The 15901-nt window shown below is 42.3% G+C and overlaps 1 protein-coding gene across 2 annotated transcripts in view; it reads right to left on the bottom strand.

The window, feature by feature from the left end:
• Nucleotides 1–15901, bottom strand: part of TRPC5 (transient receptor potential cation channel subfamily C member 5) — a 103731-nt gene that overhangs the window by 51856 nt on the left and 35974 nt on the right. For both annotated transcript variants that reach the window (XM_032702098.1, XM_032702099.1), the window contains exon 3: nt 3101–3622. In XM_032702098.1, the coding sequence (XP_032557989.1) occupies nt 3101–3622 (522 nt within the window). The remainder of the gene's footprint in view (nt 1–3100; nt 3623–15901) is intronic.

Raw genomic sequence — 15901 nt, 5'->3', positions numbered from 1 at the left:
TCATAGAACCACAGACTCGTTAAGGTCGGAGAAGACCTCTGAGATCATTGAGACCAAAAATTAACCCAGAACCGTCATGTTCACCACTAAACCATGTCCCCAAGTGCCACACCCACAGGCCTTTTGAACACTTCCAGGGATGGAGACTCCACCACTTCCCCAGCCAGCCTGTTCCAACGTCTGACCACAGACATCTAGCTTTTCCCATTGGGATTTTTTTCAGTCCTGTATGTTCACTGCTGGGGTCACCAACCTGCACTAGAAATTTGAACGCTGTTACTTTTCTGTACCTGGAACAAACCAGCACCTTCTCTTCAGTATGGGAGTGCAATGGGGGCTGGGGGGAAAGGCATGGTGGGTTCACTTGAAAGAACACTGAATAATGTGTCTGGTGGAGATTCTTGAATTCCCAGATCACTTACGCTGGTGCAAAGTGATTTACACACAGTCCTGCTCCTCCATCAAAAGGCAATGATCTCTTTACCCATTTCCTCTTAATGACTTCTTTGAAAATAGTCTTGAACTTGAACTTGTCTACCCAAGCAGGCTGAAATGGAATAATTTTATATTTTGGGGGGAAATTTGAGGTTTACTTCACTCAAAAAGTAAAACGCTGCAGGAAATTTGTCTACCAGTTATTCTAAAAACAATGTGAAATTATGCTGAATAGAAAGAACGAACACCTGCAATAACAATTGACACCCCAGAAAATAACCAAAGTCAATTTTGGATTCTTGTCTTAGACAACTAGAGATTTGACTTTTATTTTTGTCAACATTAAGATATAAAAAGCTTCTCCATCCAATCCAATCCCATTTAATGTTAAGACAAAAAGCTTCAGCGGAACAAGATGATCTGCTTTTAAAAGTCTGCTGTTTCTCTCTGCAGAACTCTCTTTCATGAAACCAAATTCGCTTCTATTTTCCTTCCTGTCCCCACAAAAATTCTCTCAGTCTGATGCTCTTCAATCATGATTAAAAAACATTTCTCAGCATCTCCCTGGCAAATGTTCCTACTCATTTTTTCAGAATCTGGCAGGATGTTTGTATCTTGCTTGAGGTTTTGTATTGCACTAATTATCATGATAAGATGGCCTAATTAACATGATAAGAAAACCACAACCATCCTGCAGGATGCATCAGGTTTTTGTGAACAACTAGGTAGGATGATGGGGTTCAGTATTTGGTTTCTCAACCTCATTCATTCTGCCCCAGCCCACCAGTATTCTACCTGGAAACAGCACAGACTTTATCTGGCAACACAGAGCATATTTGCTATAATTTATAGGCTGGAACTGTCATGAGTGTGTCACAAAACATGGAATTTGTCCATATGCTTGGAATTAAATCAAATATGCCTAAAAAAAAAAGGATAAAAGCTGTCAAGCAAGATTAAAAATTTGTTACTCTAAAATAAAAAATCTTCAGGACTGTTCAGCACCACATTTCAAATACAGTGAAGTCCTTCAGACTTGCACTTGCTGAATGTGAATATGAGATAAGGGTGGCCACAGACTTTCACTTGGATGCCAGCAGTGACCTGACATCAGGAGCAGCAGTGATCTACACACAGCAGTGCCAGGGGTAGCCTGGCTGCTGAGGGGTGCACGTGAGAGTAGCATCTGTGTCTGTCAGGTCAATGAAAAAGCAGAAGTGGTCTTTCTGGCCCTTTTTAGACTCAATGAACGCTGACCCTATTACCTGTATTACCCTCTTCCAGATTAATGTTTCACTACTTTTTCGTGTCCCTAAAGAACTTATGGTGTTACCTAACACTGTCACAGCCCGAGTGAAAAGCACAACCTGGATTAGCCCAGTAAGGGCAGTAAGTGGCCAAGTACTGAACCCCAGAAGCTTGAGGTTCTGGCTCCAGCTCATTGCATCAAAGGGACTGGCACTCAGGAAGCACAACAGACCAAAGGGATGAAAGAAAATCTGCATCTTTCACTTCTTGACTATTGTGCTTTGGATGACACGAGCAGCCATTCAGGGAGGTGGAATGTTATCATATCATGTTGGGTCAGTGCATAAAACGAAGCGTTGAATTTGGGGAAGGCAGTGAAAAGAGGAATGTAGCAGGTTCTTCTGCCACCCACATCACCCCCCAAGACACAGAGGAATGTGAGGGACATTGCAATTCAGTTCCTCAACCAAGCAGCTCAATTCCTCCTTCAGATAACTGGAATATCACTGCCAACAGTCATATATCATCTACTAAATTCTGTCTGGGTTTGGAAAGAGAAAGAAAATCCAGAGCCAACTAATGAAACTGTGGTCAGCATTCTTCTGGAGTTCATGGCCTTTATTGACTCAACTCATAAATCTCTGGATTTGCAGGGCTTCTGAAAGGCTCTGTGTCCTTTAGCTGAAGTATGGCTTTCCTCTCTGGAACTACGGGAAGGAGTTTGAATTGCTGGGAATTGCTTCTCAGTTCCTAAAACACAGATGGATCAAGGGCCAAGAATCAACCTGAGGTGTCACAAGTGTGAAGAAGTATTTGCATGATGTGATCCTCTTCTGAGCACCACACAAGCATTTTCACCCAATAAAAGTGCTGGTAACATGGAGACCTGAGACAGTAGCAGTGCTCCAGATCTCTCCTGCTCTCTTTAGCTGCTCTCCTTTCTCTGACCCTTATGAATTAGTGTTGAATGGGTGCTTAGAAGTGTTTGGTGGCTGCAGGAAGTGAAATGTGTATTATACTATTCCCTGCAGTCAATGAGGAATCCAAGGAGTCAACCTTTATGAGCTAGGCAACCCCTTCTAGGTTTGGGTTCCTGCACAAAAGCAGCAACTGGGAAAAGCTTTCAGAGATAGGCCTGGAAATGTCTGAAGGCTGTTCTTTGCAGGGGGATGGGTTGCAATGAAATGGGACTCAAGTAGCTTTGAAACAGAAATTGTTGGTACTGTAGAAGCTGTAGCCCACTGCAGCAAATCCGAGTCCTGTTGCCCTCAACTGTCATCAAATCCACCTTGTCACCAAGGTGCACAGGGTTCTCTGCTCCATGCAATATCACACCTGAGAGCCAGAACCACTGAATAAACCCATAGTGAGTAATGAATTGTTTTACCAAATACCTTCACATTTAGACGGCTCTTACCTCTTTCTGGTGGTACTTTATTGCTACCTTTAGCTTTGCCAAATCATGACATTTTTGGGGGTCCAGCTCTTCACTTTGATCATCTCTGTGATTGAGAATGATCTCCAGTTCTCGGGAGCTCCGTGCTTGATCCAAAAGGTCCTTGGCAAAACGCTTACATTGCTGTGAAAGTTCTTCATATTCAGCCTTGAATTCATTTTCCACTTTGCTCAACTCCTTCAGCTCCCAGCCCAGTCGGAAGGCTGTCAAAATGGGATCCTCACTTGATAAGGCAATCAATGAAGGGCTGGCTAAGGCTTTGTAGATGTTCAGCCTTGACCTGGAATGCCTCAGGCTGTCCACCTCCGAACTGGAGACACATTCCACACAGTTGCATCTGATCTGGTGTGGGCGTGGAATCGTTACCCGTCTTTGGACAAGCAGTTTGATGATTTCATAGTTGTTGGTGTGAGCCGCCAGCATGATTGGTGTGATGTCTGGAGTGAACTCTGAAAACTGGGTGTCCATCATCAAGGTTGGAACCTGTATGAAGGGATAAATCATAAAGGGATGAAGTCATATCTCACGTGGAACAGCAGAAATCAGATGTCCCTCTTTCATACTTCTGAAGTGATGTCATAACAAAACAGAGTTTTTATAACACCCTCTGTTCTTTAAATCCTGCTATAGCCATGGACACACACACACACTCCTATTCTGGCAAAACCATCTTCCCCCAAATCATGCCAGTCTGCCTCCTAATCAGGAACCTGTGACCATTCAGCTTCCAGTCTGAAAAGTCAGTCCTATCCCCATCCAAATGCTTGATATGTAAACCTCATCTGAAATGGGTATTGGTTCATATACCAAAAGAGAAAAAAAAATGAAGGGATGAAAGAAAGGAAGACAAAAGGCACAGGTAATTACACAAAAAGAAAATCTAGAAAAGAGTAAGCACTGAATAGCCTTCCATAGCTATCACTATTTGCACGATATATTCTGCATTGGCAGGCCAAGAACCTTCTTGTAGCAGGTCCTGCAAAAACCAAACACTGGTCTGCAGGTGGGCAAAGTTCTTCTTCTCTTTTCCCTACTGTTTTTATTTGAAAATACTTTTCAGCGTAAGGATACATCGCATAACTGCCCTCAGATTAGATTCATTGGGTTTTTTTTTAAATGGACTTGAAAAAAGTTAAATGTAAAATTAATGAGCCACAGTCCACTAGAAATAAGCCACTCCAGGCTGTGCGTTCCAGCTACTATTGCACTTCCCAACAGATGAGCTTAATGCACACCCTGTTGTGTCTTATTACTGTATGCAGAGAGCTAAATTAGATGGAAATGCTCTTACATCCCAAGCACACAGTGTTTCCATTCGCAGCACAGGCAGCTCTCTTTGTTGTGTGTTAATCACCACTCAAACACACCGTCCTCTGTGTGCCCACCACTCCTGCCCTGGCACTTGGCATCCTGCTGCTGGAGGGAGGAATGCTGCTTTTGGTGAACAGTAGGTCTGGTTCACCTTGCAAATGTCAAAGGTGCTTGAGACAACTGTTGTCAAAGAGTCGTAATGACAGGAAATATTAGTCTGTATAAATCCTAAAGTATAGATGTGATGAAGTATCATGAGGTAAGTGATTAAAAATCCTTCCATAGGATCCCCCCAAGGCTGATTATGAGACAGTGAAGCTCCAGCCACAGAATGTCAGTTCCCTGGGAGTGAAGGGCCTCTATAGCACAAAAGAGCTAAAGTTCATCAATAAACCTCTACAGATGCAACAGTGGGACAGAGCCTGTTCACAACACACAACATGATCCCAAATGTGATCAACACATCAAGATGTAGGGCTAGTGACTGAAGCAGGGCTCACTGGGGGGCTAGAGGGATTTTGGGGAATAAATTTGCTCCCCTAAATGTGGCATGTGAGGAGTTAAATTCCTGGCAGCCTACAGACACACAGGCATAGAGAGGCTTTGCTACCCAGGCTGGTCCCTACAGAGGCAGGAGGGAGAGGATAAACAGGGCTCATGGGGAAGTAGAGAAAACAGTAGTGAGGATTTGCTGTGGGTCACAGAGGGCTTGGTGTCTCTTAGCAAGGTTGGATAAATGTATTTGAAGATATCTAGTAACAAATGGCTGAAAGCAACTCTTTTTGTAAGGTCTTTGACTCTCTTCCTTTTCCTTTGTTTAGCTCCTTTAGGTAGTTTGTTAAATGTCAAGAGAAAGGTGCAGGGTTTTTTTCTCTTTCTTAGAAGCTTTTTTTTTTTAAGTCCTGATGCTTGACTATAACTGCATTTATCTTTCTTCCCCTCCTTTTTCAGCCAGTTGCTGTATTCAGAGCCTCTGCCTCAAAGGAAGAACACTTTTCCCCTCTATCACTCCTATTACTGTCAAATTTAATCTTGTTTTTCTATATCGAAGTTATTGTACCTAGGGCTGTGAAAAGGATTTTCAGCTTTCCACAGATGAGTTATTCATGTTGCTTGGAATATGAAATGGGCACTTGAGGAGAAGGTAGTAATGTTACAGGTGGGGATAGTGCTACTCCTGTCTGTTCCAGAGGTTTTCTAAATCTGGATCTAGGGCACTCAAAGTTATTGATGCAATGTTTGGGATCAAACCAAGTGACCCCTCCTCCTTTATTCTGGCACATACCGGCCCTCACCCTCAAAATGGTGCAGTGCTTCATGAGGCTCTAGCAGCCTCTGTGATAAAGGCATGTGCTCCTGGGCAGCTTCCAGCACTTTTAATTGAGGGATAAGGAGGGAAATGGTGGTGCAGAGACACAGAGGCTCCCTGGGATCTGGGAGCAGATCAGTGTAAGGTCTCAGATCACCAGAGCTGAAGCTTATTTCTGAGCAGCAAAGCAAACCAGCGACACACAAAACAGGAGCAGTGTGACTGATGGCTGCTGTGGCCTCTTTGCTGTGTCTGGCTGACCCAAAGGCTGTGCCTTGGCCAAAAAATTGTGGGAAGTATTTTTGCTGTCTTCTTGCAGCATTTTGATAACGTGCATCATAAACTGTCTTGTTTTAAAGCTCTGGCTGTGCAAAGCTAGCCTGTGCTCAAAGGCTCTATGCTACCACTGGAGTGACAGCAGAGATTACAACAACACACTGTCATCACTGATGTTCCTCCAGTGCTTCTCTGCCCGGTTGAGATCATGTTTAGATCAGCTTCTTCTATGTCTTGGGTTAACTTACAGTGATGGAAGCAAGAAGAGGAATAATTTATTCTACCCCAAGGGCTCTGCTAAGCTCTTCCAAGGTTATTTTCATTAAGTGACCTGAATAACAAAATTCTTTTCCATTAACCTCATCACTTGACATAAGCTGTTAAGCTGAGTCCTTCAGAATCTTATTGCCACTGCTGGCATAGGAGAAGAGTCTTGTCTGTATTTCATCTTGGTAATGTTCACTTGAGAAATTAACACTACCATTAACAACAAGTGACTGAATACTTCCTAGATTTAATCCTCATAAAAGTAGGCTGTTTACAACTCCACCACTGCTTCTCTGAATGATGCTGCAGCGAGTGAGAAATCCCCTTTATTTAAAAAAGGAGGGTGAAGAAACAAGTTTAATTCATTAAAAGAGAAGAAAATGAAGGATTAGCTCACAGAAAGGCACTGTTCAGTATAGCTAAGCTTTCCTCTGAACAGAAAAACAAGTTTTCCAGCAAATAGCGCAATGCTGGAAGGGAGGTCTGGATAGGAAGAGCAGGAATCTCTGCTGATGTTAGTCATGAGTAAAGGGTAAGAGGAACAAAACTACAGAGAGAAAAAGGACAAAAGCTGGCTCTGAAGGTACTTCAGGCCTTGCTGTAGGACTTTCAGGAGTTTTACTTTGAACTTAATCTAGTCTGGTATCTTCCCTGGAGCAGGTCCTCTGGTTTAGTGTGTGTAAAAGCAACACAGCTCAAGTGTTCCAAGACTGCTCAGCAATGTGAACAAAGGTGCAATAAATGTGAAAGCTAAGGAGATTCACCTCAAAAACGTTGTCCTTAACCAAACTGATAGACTAATGTGAATACACCTTTTGCCTTTTATAGACCATGGAAGCTAAAATACTGGTTCAAACACCAGAAGACTTCAAAGCACTCTACAGTGTTTCCATAGCATCTGTCATCTATTGATGCATATATAAAGGGACAACTAGATGAAAAAAGCTGTTCTGCAGCAAGGGAACTCGGCAGTCAAGTGCAGAATCTTGAACTCTGAGGGGAGTCTGGCTCTTTTTAATGACTATTTGGGGTCATTTTTCTGTGTCTGCATCTTACACTTTTCTTCCCCCCTATATTGACTGTGCCCCTGACTGTGGTCTGGTGACCCTGACAGACACTGGTCTTCCTTCATGTTCAGGTCTCTGCTCAGCAATTACAGGTGCTCTTCAGCTGCAGTCTCCCCACATAACCCTTCAGCAATGACTGATGTCATTGCTGGCTCTACCAGTGAACAAAGTGAAACAAAATGTGAACATCACAGCTGAGTTCCCAGTTACTCAAGGCTTCAGGACCTCAACTGTAGATCTGAGGCAATAGAGAATATCTAAAAAAAAAAAAAAGCAAAGCCTAACCACAAAATCCTTTACTTAGTTTTGTTAATCACTAATTGTAAACTTCTTGGGTCAGATTAAACAGATAAACATGTCACTTCTTGGGTCAGATAAACATGCATCCTGTTCTGGCATTGAGAATGCCACCACTTTTGTCTGGAAATAACTGATCTAATAATACTGTTGCCTATTACAGGTGGAATTGCCCCATTTTCAAGCCATCTTCATTTCATAAACTATCAGCTCACCTGGACCAGTGTAATAAATACCCATGATAAAATGTAGATATATTAATTTTCTTTATTTTCTGCTTGGATACCTTTTAATTCAACTGTGTGTTACAGAAGATTTCTTAATTGCCAAAACAAACTCATGCAAGCTTAGCTGGAAAACTACAAATATAACACTTATAGAAATGGAAGCTTGGGCAACTTATTGATCAAGGATTTCCTATTTCTAGTTTCTTTTCTGTGTGCAGCTGTATGGGGGAAGTGCATGTGCCATCCACAAGTGTAGTGATAGGCACAACCAGTTTTTGTCATTCTAAAAAGATTTTGTACATCAATTTAGGCTTGATGGTCAGAAAGGGCTTTAGCAGTGACAGTGGTTTTGTTCAGTCATAGTCCTGTGGTACCACTGGCTGCAGCTCTGTAGAGCAAGACAGACAGAGGCAGTGTTGCCAGCAAAAGGGTCTTGAAAAATATGTCTTTTGACTGGCATGGGCAGTTGAATCCTGCTCCTTGCCTGAACCCATGAACAAATTCTTTCATTGACGGAATCCTAAAGGCATTACTTTCCTTATCAGAATGGTTTGAGTTGGGAGGGACCCTAAAGCCCATCTCATTCCACCCCCTGCCATGGGCAGGGACACCTTCCACTAGCCCAGGTTGCTCCAACCTGGCCTTGGAAACTCCCAGGGATGGGGCAGCCACAGCTTCTCTGGGCAACCTGTGCCAGGGCCTCACCTCCCTTGTAGCAAAGAATTTCTTCCTAATATCTAATCTGAACCTTCTCTCCTTCAGTTTAAGGCCTTTCCCCATTGCCCTTATGAAAAGTCCCTCTCTAGCTTTCTCTTAAGCTCCCTTTAGGTACTGGAAGGAACCTTATAATGGGTCTCTGGGAAAATGTTACATGCCTGTATAAATTTAAGCATTCATTTTAGGTGATACAGTGGTGCATGTTTCAGTAACTGAGTATCTTAATCAAAAATGCCTTGAGAGATGCCTTGTATCAGAAAGATGACAGTGTCTATATAAGTGTAGGGAGGTTGGCTTTTTCTCTAGCACAATTCATGGAATGATGTAATTTGGTAAATGAAATATAATGAACAACACAAACAGATATTTACAAAAGTACTGTACTTAAGGGCTTTTGTGCTGGTTATGAACAAGCTTTGCAACTTTGGCATAAGGCACACGTTGTAGATGTAATTATGAGCAAGCTCTATTATTGAAGTATTCCACTGACTTCACAGCTGTCACAAAATATCCATCTGAAGAAAAGGCTCTTTCTGGTCTAAAATCTCCTCAGTGACTTCCATGCCTGTAAAGCCGAATAAAGTTTCTGCCCCTCAGATTAATATTGCAAAACAGAGAAAATTAGTACTTTTTAGTGCCTTGTAGCAAGCCAAATGCTGATACAAGGTTACTGAGTGGTACACATTAACACTAAAATAGGCACCTTTGAATAAAAACCAGCATGATATAGAATCACGGAATTTTTAATAGTCATTAAATAATATAATGCATTGCTAGTGAAAGAACATGAAAAATTAAATTTGTGATACCTGTATAACTGAACAGCTTTCTCCATAACCAGTAAACAAAAGCACAATACAGATATATCTGCTCTAGATTCTTCCAGTTTTAATTTGGCTTCTTATCCATGTGTTTAAAAATGGAGGTAGACTCAAGGGATTAGTCTTCAGAGCTAAACTGAAATCTAGTGCACTTGACAGTGGCAGAACTGCATCAGAGCTTGTGTTCAGTCATGTGTTTAGGGAATGCAACACAGCCAGAAAGATTTTCAAAAGATGTCACCATTTGTGGCTGATGCTACATAATAACTTCTCCTTTGCTGGGGATTAAAAAAGAGGAATAAGGAGAGAAGCCTTCACAAGGAAAGGATTTTGCAAATACACATTGAAATGGCCTGTGGCAAGTTATTGCAGACAGAGCACTCTCCTCTGAGCCACCCTCAGACACAGGTGGAGGAGATGAGATGAGGCACTTGATGAGTGAAGGAAGAGTGCAGTCAGTGGGGCTTACTCTTCAAGTCACAGTTGGACGCTGTAAAGAGTTACCTCGAGTTTGACCCTCTTGAATTGAACTGAAATGCAGCCTGAAGTCTGCTTTGCCCTGAATTCATCTGTCTTGCTTCAGTTAAGAACTACTGAATCCAGCAGGAAGATGGGCTAATGGGCTCCTACTCGTGTTTTGAGGAATCAGACCAGTGTTGTGCCACAAGCAGCCGCCCCCTCTCCTGGTTCTGCCTTCTCATCTGTGTGAGAATGTTTGAGAAGCTCATTGCAGTCACAGCTTACATGTTCTGTCACATTATCTCTGTGATGTGACCAACTACCCAGTGAATCTTGGTTCTGTCATACACTTGCATGGCCTGGGGCTTGCTGAATGATGACACTTCTCCAGTTAAAACAAACACAGGACAAAAGTTCAGGACTGTTACAAATCCAGACAGTAATGAAGTTCCTGAAGTGGCATAAGTGACATGAGGACTTGGCTCACAGCACGTTATGGATCTACCACAGCCTTTCCAAAACGCAGAGATTCCGTGACTGCTTGCTGGAGCTGTTTCCTGAGACTCTCTGATACCAACACTCCTGTAAGTCCAGTATTGCTGACATGGGAGTAAACTGAATTATTTCCTGAATATCGGATAGGCAGCCTAGGTTCATATATGCCTGAAGCTGATTTCCCCCCCCATTTGGAATCATAAAATGCTGTTTGTTCATTTCTCCCCCACCACCACCTTTCTTCATTCCCATTTTAAGAGTTATTCTGTGAAAGGAGCAGCTGTTTTGAGTAAAAATTTTTAGGGCTAGGTCTTAATTTTTAATGTGGTTTTTAAGTTTGGAAATTAATTTTGTTAAAGAGCTTCCTTAATCCAGACCTATAAATTTCTTAACTACTCTAAAGGCCTTGGAATGTTGCTTCACCTTAGATATTTTTTCATTTTATGGATAAGCTTTCCTCTGATCCCAAGCATGGTGAAAGACAGTCCATGGTTATCTGGAAATCTGCAGCCTCCATCTTCAAGGTAATCTTTGTTTTATTATGGTTACTATTTTTCTAATATTTTTCAGGTTTTATTCTGTGAGGGAAAGTTGTCCAGCTTTTTAATTTATTTTACCTAGTCTCTGTATTATCTATTCCTAGTGGTAACAAGGACAAGATGTGCTAATATAAGTTAATCAACATGTTATCTATAGCCTTTTATGTCATCTTTGTACATAAAACACCCTTCTTCCTGCAATTTATTACCTTATGCAGGTGAGAGATGTTTCATTAAGTTTAGATGAGGTAATATGTTGCTAACAGGGCTTGAAAAAGGAGGGTTTTTTTTTTGAGTTGTGTTCCTATTTGACCATATTATTTAAAAAAAAAAAAAAGATAAAGAAAATCAGATTTACTCATAAAACACCATCACAGAGAGGATCGAGTGACTGCACCTTCTGCCAGCCCAGCGCTGTCGGACGGTGCACAGGAAACATCGGGGTACTCACGAACCAGGGGGGTCACTGTTCCCATTTCTGTGGAGGATCGTGACCAGAGCAGGCACACAAAGGGTTAACTGAGCAGAGGACATTGCCAGAAAGGAAGAGAATGTGGCAGAAGGTGGGAGGAAGTGTCTACAAGGTGTGTGGAGTCAAAGGTCTTGTGACCCAGAACAAGAAAATGACTGAAGAAAAGAAAGGGTGTTGAAAGCTGATAGGTGTAAAGATGGCCATTAGTTGTTAATAGGTAGAAATGTGCATACTGTAATTTTATAGGGCCAAGTGTTGCTTGTTGATAGGTTGAAGATGCTTAGCTCACAGACCAGAAACAAAACTAGTTCCTCTATAAAAAGAGGCTTGAAATAAATAATAAATTATTCTCTTGCTGACCAGCGAGGCTGTCCAGTCACTACATATTTTAACTATTAAGTTGTGCTTTTGGCATTGTTTTACTAACCAAGAAGACACTGTGGCTTATGAAAAGACCCCAGAGTTTGCAACAGAAACAAAATTACAATCTAGACAGGTGGCATGGTCTTGCATATGAATAAAATCTGCATGGTTGTGATCTTTGTTTATTCCCACTAAGACAGTGACATCCTCCGTTATTCCTAGTGCTAAAAGTTGAAAGAATCTAGCTAATGATATGCCCTTCATGCTGCAGAGCCTGGTGCTACCTCATCATCTGTCTGCCTGAGGAGTGTGTGTGGAGCACACGAGCCCTCTCTCGCTGCCATGAACTAAATACCAACGGTGCACGTGGCCCTGAGCCTCCTGCAGGCTGGAGCGGTTTTCCAACATGTTCTCCCAAGGCAATGACAGAGCAAAGACCTTGGATTACAGCATTCCCTTGCTGCAGCAATGCAGAGATAAGCAGTGAGAATGTTGTTCTCAGCCAATGCCTTTTTGATATCCCTGCCCACTGTTGCCACCAAAATACTGCCCATCACAGGGAGAAACAAGCCATAAGGGTGACATTCTGCTTTGCCACCCAAGCACAGCCCTATTCAACAGCCAGGAAAGGGCTGGGAGACTCCTGCCAAACTGCCCTGCAGTTCTGTATAGATTTTTATGGATCCCAGACTTTGTTTTGGAGGAACCTGTAATTTGTTACGTTCAATTTCCCCATAGAGAGAAGCTTCCCTTGGAAAATGTGTTGTAACTACTGCCCCAGGAAGACTCTCCCAAACATCTGTATCTGTAAATCTAGACCGCTGGGTCAAACTTCTGGGCTGGGGGAGTCATACAGACCAGAGGCAAACACGTGTCGTGTGATGTCAGGGAACAGGTGATGCTGTAACTGGGGCTTATGAGCAAAGGCAGGTGAGTCCAGCAGGCATATTCATGGATGCTGGGTAGGTAACAAAATATGTTTGTTTGAAACTGAACCCCTTAATCAACAGGTCTATAGAGAACCCACAAGTTTACTTGTGTAGGAACACAAAAAGGATTTTTTTCCCCTACGAATAGTTCCCCTACAATAGTTCATCCATCCAGCTGAATCCCATGAACATGTTGCATCTGACTGAAAACACGCTGTACAGTTTGCCCAATGCAGGCAAGTGCTGAGATCACTCCTCCGGAGTAAAGATAATTCTCTGGGAAGCATCTTGTATAATGGCACATTCCCAGCTTCTCCACGTGGCTGTATATTCAATCACAAGCACGACCCGTTTGAACATGCTGTAAGGCAGTTCTTGGCCTGACCCCCTCAGCACTCCTAGGAACTAATAACAGACTTTAGGCTGACCCAGGAGAAGGAGCCAGTGACTTATTGCCACTGCTGGATGCCTGGTAGCTGCCACTGTAGCCTGCAAGCCTTAACCTTGATGCTACCCCTTAGGTCCATGAGATGTATCACCCCAGTTCTCTGTTTTGCCTCACACCTTGTTCACCTACACTTAAGACTATTTAGAGAACAAGGCAGTGGGGAAGGAAGAAAGAAATTTCTGGTTAAATGCAGTCATTAACTGGAGTGGTCTTTGACTTCTCTATTGTTTAGTTTAATTAGATGGAATTCATTTTGAAGGCAGCCGCCAATGTCAAAGGCATGTTAACTATAGCTGTGAATTATTACTGCATCAATAAAAATAATGAAAAGCTTGGATGCTAACAGAGCCATTAGGCTTTGGAGCAGTAACAGCTAGTCCTCTGTTTTCAGACACAACCTTTATTCTTTATTGTGCCTTTCAAATATTTCCATACTGAGAACTTGTGGCCCTTTTCTTCTCAACTGCTGCTTTTCTTGAGAAACTGCTGTCAATCAGTGTATCTCACCAGGTTCAGCCTTCCCTTTTCACTTTGGAGCTCTCCTATTAACATGGAAATTACTGTCTTGAGTCATAGCAAAGGACACAGCACCTGTACTGTCACACCCACCAGCCTGTCATACTCTGTGTTACAGTGCTGGACAGCCAGAGCTCAAGCAGAACAGGCCCTGCCTGTGGACACCCCTGATACAGATGCCTAGTTTTCAGCAACAACTCCCTGAATTAGCTGATCTTCATAAAGTAAGGAAGAACACAAACACTGCTGGTATGTGATGGTTAACGTCACAGAAGGGCTACACTCTTCACTTTGGGATAACTCTGTACTTCATGCGAGGTTCCAGAAAAAGACGGTGCATGCACCCAGAATATCTGCTACCAGCACATAAGCAAGACTTTGTTCATTCTCTATGTGAGTGATATCCCCATATCTATCCTCAGTTTATAGATTAGGAGCCAGTACTGCAGGGATCAGGAATTTTAGTTGGGAAGTCCCCAGGTCTGTCCTTCACCTCTAAAAGAAACACAAACCTTTTACTGAAGGAGATAGGATAATATTTCCCACAGCTACTAACCCCAGGTCCCACAGGGCAGGACCTGTTCTGTCTCGCCTGCACTTCACTTGAAGATGAGACAGATTCCCTTCAGCCAGAGTATGAGGAACACCAGCTGCTTCTAAAACTCTTCTCTTCCCAGTTGCCTGCAGAATCTAGATTTTATATCATGAGATATCTGAGAACTGAACTGAACTGTTTCCTTTGACTTAAACAGTCCCATCAGTGGTAGCACAGGGCTGACAGTGAGTTTGCACATCTAGTAAGCACCAGCAAGTCTGTGAAATCAAGGGCTGTTGGTGATAAGAGTTAAACTTTGCAATGGATTCTGACTGCAGGACAAGAATCTGGTGTGAATAGGAAAATTAAGCTAAACCACGTTGTATCAAGAAGGTTACTGGATTTGGGCAAGAAAAAAATGGCTTAATGAAACCACTGTTTTCTGTTTTACAAAAGACTGTCTCTAGGCTATTGATCTATGATATCTTCATGATGATTAAGGTGGATTTTCACTCATCAGCTCACCTGAAAGAGGATTTTTGAGGTTAAATTTTAAGTTCTCTAACACTATCAAGTGGCATCAACTTTTCACCAGCAGGTATCTGATGATTAGCAACTAAGACTGAAAACTTGCCTTTTATTCTCTATAATTTCCTCTTCACAACCATATTCTTCCAGAGTTTGTTTCGGTAAAGCTCCTTCTTTTGGAATACATATGGATCTGTTGAGGTCTCATTGATTCAGAAGGCCTTTGGCCTATCGAAACAAACTGAGTCACAGCCATAAATACTGTGATCCCTTTTCTATTTATTCTTTTTACTGAGGAATTGCATTTGTAGTCCAATCTGTGAGCCAGATTAATTTGGAGCCATCTGCCATGAGCAAATTGCTAAGTTCGACAGATACCAGAGAGATGCTCGTACCCTCCTTATGTGAACAGTCGATGTCAGCTCTGATGTGAAGAAAACCTTTACCCTGGAAAGGTGCTTAAGGCTACACCATGAATGTGCAGTAATTCAGATGACTGATTAGAGCTCCTTAAAGAATGGAAGGAGGGCTCAGCAGTCAGCACAGCCTGTGCCTGATGTGCTGTGTAGCAAGGCAAAAAATGAGGCAAGATCTGTGCAAACTGAGAGCTGTGATAAACAGTGGAGAACTGGGGCTGCTTCAAAGAATTCACAGAAGCAGCTGTAAAGAAAATGCCCCTGAAGACCTCAGCTGGAGTCACAGGGAAAATTTGTGCTAATTTCAGCGGCTTTAAAATGTCAGGAAATACAACTATTACTAATGATAAATTGAAAGTGAATCAAATATGTAGGAGAATGTGAATCTCTGGACATGCATTTCCTGCTCTTTGCTGGAAATTAGACGCCGTTTAAGTGCAGCTTAGGTGCAGAATCCAGCCTGGCTGAAAACATAACCCACTCTATTGATGTTTGTGTAGTAAAAAGAATATCTAAGAGGACTTTTAGAAAAAGAAATGCAACAAAACTCAAAGGTCAAATAGTTTGAGAGACACAAGATTTTACTGGAAAGGCAAATTCGTTCAACAGGCTTCATATATACATTCCCTTGCTCGCATGGTAGTACTGAATAAAAAAAAAAAAGAAGTAATTTTAAGTTCCCTGTTAATTCCAACCCCATAGGACCCCAGCCAGATATCTGATTTCCACGTGTACCTACAGAATAGCATTAAGGTCTTGTTTTGCCATTG

The sequence above is a fragment of the Chiroxiphia lanceolata genome, chromosome 14 (assembly GCF_009829145.1).
Source record: "Chiroxiphia lanceolata isolate bChiLan1 chromosome 14, bChiLan1.pri, whole genome shotgun sequence".
NCBI classification, from domain to species: Eukaryota; Metazoa; Chordata; class Aves; order Passeriformes; family Pipridae; genus Chiroxiphia; species Chiroxiphia lanceolata.
The sequence above is the reverse complement of the archived record's forward strand: the minus strand, read 5'-3'. Positions and strand labels throughout refer to the sequence as shown.